Raw genomic sequence first — 7,293 nt, 5'->3', positions numbered from 1 at the left:
GATGGTTGGTTAACCCCTCTGCCATCGCTTCAGTGCTCCGGCGTTTTTTAATGGGGAAGCCACGGCTAAAATTAGCCGAATTATTGTGTCCTCTGACATGGACTCTGACGAAACTGGCAGTTAATAGGTGGAAAGATGCAGAGCCTTTCTTGCAGGGGTATCCGAGAAGAAGAAGAATTGAGCACCAGAGGAAACATTTTTCTCTCCCTACTGCCCCCCCAACACACACACACACACACACACAAAAACCCTGACAGAGACATGGTAGGAATGTCCAAAGAGCGCAGTCCAAAAGACTGTGATGGGGTGAAGCTGACAGAAAGGGGAATCACATCCAGATGGATGCACCTTGGAGCAATGAGAGAGAGACCTTTAGTTTTAGTGCTGTTTCAGACAGGGCTCGAGCCTTCACCGAGTCTGATAGATGGATTCAGGAAACTGGGCTCAGAATAGGAGGAGGATGAGGACGAGGAGGAGGAGGAGGAGGAAGAGGAGGAGGAGGATGCAAGAGGAGAGGCGAGGGGGTGTTCAGGGGAGATGCGCTCCCTCAGATCCCAGGTGGGGTGGAACAACTGCTCCTGCGTCCTGGAGCTCGCGCCCGGGCCTGTGGCTCACCATCTGTCTCTTTCCATTCCCCTCTTCCTTTATCCATCCCTCTCTCTCTCTCTTTCTCTCTCGCTCTCTCTGTCTTTCACTATCTTGCCAGCTGACCCCAACCCCTTCCTTTTCCATGTATCTTTATTTCTCTCTCATCCTTTATCGCTAGACTCTCTCTCTCTCTCTCTCTCTCTTTAACAAACTTGTATCCATCTTGGAGTCATGCATCAACCCGTGTCTCGCTCTCTCTCTCTCTCTCTCCCCTGGTCGGAGGAGTCACCTCTCATCAATCTGTATTACCAGGGAGCCATCATGTTTGTCAACTTTTTGTGACAGTGGAAAGAACAGCTTAATAAAAGAGCATAGTCTTTAGCAGCACAGCTGTTTCCGCTGTAGGGACTTGCTCAGTTCTGTCACACAGATTAGACCCAAAGGGAGACAGCCCCACCTAGCAAGAATCAATGTGACGGCGATGATGATAACATAAACGGCAAACCTACCCTCCTGGACACAACCGTGCGAATGCTGGGCTTTAAGACACGCGTTTTTGTATGCTACATGTTTCCTTGTAGGCAATTCATGTGACTACAAGCATATTTCAACGAGTGTGTGTGTGTGTGTGCGTGCGCGCGGCTTGTATTTTGACAGTGCGTCGTGTTTGCTGTATACACGCGTGTGTGTTTGTATGTGTGCGCGTGCACGTGTGTGCCCGTGTGCGTGTGTGTGCGTGCGGAAACCCACTCATATTCGTCTGAGCGGCAGGGTCAGTCTCCCCTGCGCTCCCCGGGCCCCGGCTGCCATCTCGGAGCGGCCGGCTGGCCCCCATCACTCACCTCAGCGGGGGAAGCGCGCGCGCCATCTGTGCCCGCTCGCAAAGCTCGGGCCCAGGCACCGCGCCGCATCACTCACAGTCACCTGAGCCACCTTCACCGTGAGGCAAAGCGCCACGGAAAAAAAGAACGGTGAAAAAGGAGAGAAACGTCGCAAAAAAAACCCAAAAGCAAAAACAAACAAAAAAGGCGGGATTATCAGATGACATCACTCACAGTCACCTGAACCACCTGAGCCGTGAGGCAAACACCACGGAAAAAAAGGACGGTGAAAAAGGAGAGAAAAGTTGCAAAAAAAAACAAAAAAAAAGGCGGGACTATCAGATGACCAAAGCCAGGTTTTTCAGCGTTAGGGTTATGCAACGGCAAAAAAAGACTTGGGGCTTCGGACATCAACAACGTATCCGACGCAGCCGAGCTCTGCTGGAGCTCCTTAAAGTAAAGTCGTATTTAAAAATGTGTGCTGAATGTGAGCAGAGTCTCCATTTCTCAGTAGAGTTCAGCTCAAGCTGGCACTGAAGCCACACAGCCTCTGGCGTCAGGAGTCTAGTGTCCCAGTTCCAGGGCTCGCTCGGCGGTGCTGGCCAATAACTTCGCCATTTGCACGCCTTCAGATGGGCCAGTGATAAGCCCGACTGCAAGCTGGCTGCGATCTCAGATCACAGTCCCCCAACACCTCCACCTGCCTACTCGCTTTAATCCACAACATGCCAGTTAATAAGTAGAGGTAAACATTCAAATGTTGCATCATAGTCGCTCCTATGCACTGACAAAAATAATAATAATACATTATATGTGACAAATGATTTACCTACTCACTAAATAGCCTACTGGCTGCCCTTCTGCCTGCCTGGTCAGTTATGTCAATTCATATGGGCATCCATCCACCTAGTCAGAACACAGTTGGGAAGACTAGAATCTACAAAGGAGGACATGCTATTTCCTCTAAAGGAAATGGTTCTTCGTGGGATGAAAAAGGGGTTGCTTGAGGAATCTTTTCTGTACATGACCTTTGAGCATGATTGGGTTTTTCCACATCTGGTAAAGAAAACTTCCCTCTATCTATAGCGACAAGGTTTTTTATCAGAGGAGTTTGAGGGACCCTTTCCTGCTGAGAAGAAACCGTCCCTGCTGAGATGCGCCAAAGAGCTATTAAATATTCATGGCAGCACCCTTTCACCTAATAGTTCAGTGAGAACCTTCTCATTCAGAATGCAGTCACTTTCACTTACTCACTCTTTGTCAACCATCTCTTGTTATTCACCACAGATCTGCAACCAGGGAGGAGGAACTAAAGAGGCCAAACAGCTGGCTCAGGGCAAGGGTGACGGTAAACACGGTTCCCTGTTCAGAACCAACTCTTTCACCTCTGATTTAGAATCACGGCTGAGTATGTACCCTCTAAAGAGAGGACGGCTGAGTGTAATAGGAATTCACACAGAGTTCAGGGATTTGGAGCATTTCAGGTTGGACTGTGCTTTTTTTGGAGGTAAAATTGTTGTATGAAGTCAAAATTCTCAGCAGTCACATGCATTTAATGTACTGACTTTTTGTATCAAGCCCTCTTTGCCACTGCACTATGCTGCAATAAAAACACAGTACTATTTATCTAAAACAATAAAATGGTATCTAGTATATGAGGCTTTTCTCTTTTTTTTTTTTAAGAAAACAGGTCTGCAGATAAAAAATGGCTTCCAAAATTCCCTCACCCTTCATAGAGATGTGTTGCAAATTCTGATTGGTGGATTTGGTGAACTAGGACCAATCAGGATGCAAGCTATTATTATTCACTGTCTGGCTGTTTGACCATAAGTAAAAATAGCTTTGTACAAAGGCACATTTACACATGCCCAGAACACACACACATGCATGTGCAAACACACACACACACACACACACACACACACACACACACACACACACACACACACACACAAAGACAAACCTGCATTGTTTTAGTGAGGGAAGGTGATTTGTCCTCTAACTCCTTCCTGCAAGCTTATATGCACATTTGTGTGTGTGTGTGTGTGTGTGTGTGTGTGTGTGTGTGTGTGTGTGTGTACACATACACATGTCTATGTGTTCCAGTTTGCCTGTCTAATAGTGTAGATTGTACCAGTGTGCAGAGACATGCAAAATATTGTTAACACATGAGCTGTGTGTATGCGTGCATATAATCATGTTTAATTGTGTGTCTATGTTTGTCTCTCTCATTTTCTGTGTGTGTGTGTGTGTGTGTGTGTGTGTGTGTGTGTGTGTGTGTGTGCGCATGCATGTGTGTGTGTGCCCCCTGGTATAGCTTCTTTTGGGTGCCCCCCCTCCCTAGTTGAGTCATAGTCTGAGTTATGTAATTCCTGCTCTGAAGTCAAAACAGTAAACATGCTGAAGAACATCACCACAACCCTCACCATCGCTCACCCCTTTGTCCAACACACACTTACACACACATACACTACTGCTGCCTCAGTGTGTGTGCATGTGTGTGTGTTTGTGTGTGTGTGTGCGTGTGTGTTTGTGTGTTTAGGGGGTTTGTTTCAGAGACGTCCACAGACAGCATAGCCCATGTGCACAACCAACGTGCTCCTCTCTCTCTCTCTCTCTCTCTCTCCACCCCCCCTCTCCCTCCCTCTCTCTCTTTCTCTCTCTTCTAACTTGCTCCCCTTTTACCTCATTTGCTCATTCTGTCTCTCATTTTCCTACGCTCTTCCTCACAACTTTCTCTTCCCCCATTTTGTCTTCCTAGCCTCCTTGATTTCAGCATTTCCATCCTTCTTCCATCTCTCCTCAATTATGTGGCGAGATGGCTCTTGACGCTGCGAGGAGGAAGATGCTTACCATTCTGACACATTGCAGATCCATCGCCACCGCTCAGATGGGCTGAATTACTAACGAGACGCATCGGTCTCTTCCTCACTCACACACACTCTCACTCACTCCTCATTTCTCTCTCTCTCTCTTGCACTCTACCTCCCTCTCTCTCTCTCTTTCTCTCTCTCTATCCGCGCTCTCTTTCTCTCCTCTCTACAGACTCCCCCCCCCACCTTCTGGGTTTCTCCGGTGAACATACCTCAAAAAATTATCATTCCACCCTCACACTACTGCTTCAAAGACACGTGCAGCCGTAAACGCAGGCAGGCACATGCACTTCCAGATACACACACACACACACACACACACATACACACACAGACACACACGCATACACACATAGCATCATCAAGGGACATTATCACCATACATGGCTAATAGTTGTGACTTGCGAGCTCGTAAGCATCAGCCAATTATGTGCGCAGATACACAAACACAGCGGTACTCACCATGTTCACTTCTGATACCATATCAATGCTGGAGATGTCAATGCTCATGACGACGTCAACAGGGGGACCTTTAAAAATCGAAGAAAAAAAAAATTGAAACCCAAATGTGAATGTTAGTCGATCTGTCAAATTGGTTGTATTGACAGTCGTAGCTCTCGCCACGCACGCCTACAGGCCCACATTTACAGGCAATAATAATCGTTTTCACCCATATAGGCTAATTACCTCCAAAGTCTGGCCTCAGTCGTATGTCGTAGCCTTTCAGCAGTTTATCCACGGTGACTTTGACGTATGACATGTTGCTAGGTTCGCTCGGGCTGGGAAAAGAGGCGCAAGGAGCAGGGGATTGAGAAATTTGGGCATAGCGCAGCCAGACAGGCGAGTTTTCGCATCGCTAAAACACTGTCATCCATCAGACACACACATCCATGCATCATACGAGCCGATATATCATCCACGCTACTCACCTCTGCGCGCCCAGAACCATGGTGACTAGCACCGGGAGAGAGAGAATCCCCGTGCGCCAGCGGTCTCGAGTCGTCCACATCACTCACTCCGAGCACAGAGATGAAGATTAGAGAAATAAACTTAGTCTGAAGCAGCCCCGCAATTCCGACAACACAGCCACGCATGCGCGGCTCTGTCACCAACATCAAAACGCTATTCACGCAAAAACGCGGAAAAAAATCTGGTTTATTTTCACCCTTTTCAAAATGCGGAGGAGGTGGGAGGATAGAGGCGGAGGAGAGATGAACAAAGAGCGTGAGGAGGAAGAGAAGGAGAAAGCGTGATAGTGAAGAGAGAGCTAGAGTGGTGCTGGCGATTTAGACGCGCTGCTCGGTCCTGAGGTCGCGAGCCGTATCAGTATGCCGGTCAGATCCCATCGCCTCCGGCGCGGTGAGCTCGTGCTGGTCAACGCGAACACGGCGGCTGCTAGCGGGGGCTCCGCGTGTCCTCGCGGGCGGCACAGGAACCTATACAACACACTCAGCGAAGCCTAGAGCGCAGCTGCGGCAGCTTGTCTTGCCTTGCGCCTTAAACGAGCTCTATTTGGGGCATAGCAGGATACGAGCACGTTTCAGGAGGAGCCGCTCTTGCGCATTTTCTGTTTTTGGAGGAGTAGATGCCTCTCTCTCTTTCCCTCCCTCTCTCTCTCTCTCTTTCCCTCCCTCTCTCTCTCTCTCTCTGTTTCTCTCTCTCCCTCTCACTCTGCACTGACTCTCTCCATTCGCCAGGCGTCACGCGTTCTCTACTCGATTGAATTATTTGTTAGAAACCCGGAAAATGCATTAAAGCCCCCCATCCTGCTGGACACAGCATTAAAGCTCGCGACCGCACCAATAATTAATAAGGGGAGATGAAGTGCACGATGATAGCGGACAAAACGGGCTCGTGCTGCCAAAATATCAGAATGAAGCAATGAAACCCGTTACACAATCACTGTGATATGATTGTACATGTGTTAATCACTACATTTGTGGGAAAAGTACCCTCGACTTTGTTGGTTTCTAAGTGAAGGTCCATTCAAGGGTCTATGTGGAGAATGTTGGTTATTCACTGTAGGCTATCTGATGGACCATGTGAAACTCATTGCAGTCACAGCGACCTGACTGTAAAAGAGAACCAATGTTAATTAGCTTGATGAATATGTCGGTTGTGTGTGGGAATGACAATGAGAGGGAGATCAACTGCGTGACTGTGTGTGTGTGTGTGTGTGTGTGTGTGTGTGTGTGTGTGCATTTGTTTCAAGGTGGAAAAACTGTGTTTGTGCTGTGTAAACACTTTGCCACCCTGTCTCTGGGGAGGGATAGCTGTCATAGCAGGGTATGAGGAAAGTGTGTAAACTGCAGAACTCTCTTTAAACATTTATACACCATGATAAGGATAAACAGAGCCTGTAAGACCATCCCAGCTTTGCCGCGGATTCAAACATGCACCCACACACAGAGGGGCATCCCCAAGCACACGTGTTTAGACATGCACATATAAGAAAACAATCAAAATGCGAAGCAAATGTGTGATATCTTGCAGACTTACAGAGATCATAAAGCATGCGCTTAGTACACATATAGCCACATATATAGGTCTTTGCATTGGCCCTGTGTGTACTAGGGACCGCAAGGTGAGGTTTGATAGGTAGTGATGCTTTTGCTGGAGGAGAGGTTGGAGATTTGTGATTAAATTCACTAGGGTTATGGTTAGAGTTAACCTATCACCCTAGAATCGGTAGTCATTGGCTACCAAGGAAGTATATCATTTCAAAATAAACTGTTTTGTCATTGTTGTCAATTGTGTTGTCATTCTAACACATATAAAATTGAATCAACCCTGTCCTCTATTCAAGACAGAAGTCTCAAACTATGTTAAAGTCTCAACTAAGACAGTTAATGGATGAAAAATATCCCAGGCATTGACTGTAAAAGGAAGGGGAGAGACAGACAGTGCATAAGGAAGGGTTGGGGGAAAATCAATAAAGCTTAATATCATCACACTTTGCAAAGTATTGTATCATATTATATCACAAGTGAATTACTGATCTTTTATTTTTT

The 7,293-nt window shown here is 47.2% G+C and overlaps 1 protein-coding gene across 1 annotated transcript in view; it reads right to left on the bottom strand.

Annotated features, from left to right (window-relative positions):
- Positions 1 to 5,804, bottom strand: part of gabrb1 (gamma-aminobutyric acid type A receptor subunit beta1) — a 43,099-nt gene extending 37,295 nt beyond the window's left edge. The window contains exons 1-3 of the mRNA XM_062522881.1: positions 5,212 to 5,804; positions 4,970 to 5,061; positions 4,745 to 4,812 (exon numbers count right to left, since the gene is read on the bottom strand). Coding sequence (XP_062378865.1) covers positions 4,745 to 4,812; positions 4,970 to 5,061; positions 5,212 to 5,291 — 240 coding nt within the window. The 5' untranslated portion in view covers positions 5,292 to 5,804. The remainder of the gene's footprint in view (positions 1 to 4,744; positions 4,813 to 4,969; positions 5,062 to 5,211) is intronic.
- Positions 5,805 to 7,293: the final 1,489 nt, after the last annotated feature.

This window comes from Sardina pilchardus, chromosome 20 (genome assembly GCF_963854185.1).
Source record: "Sardina pilchardus chromosome 20, fSarPil1.1, whole genome shotgun sequence".
NCBI lineage: Eukaryota > Metazoa > Chordata > Actinopteri > Clupeiformes > Clupeidae > Sardina > Sardina pilchardus.
Note: the sequence above shows the minus strand (reverse complement) of the source record. Positions and strands in the feature narration are given on the sequence as shown.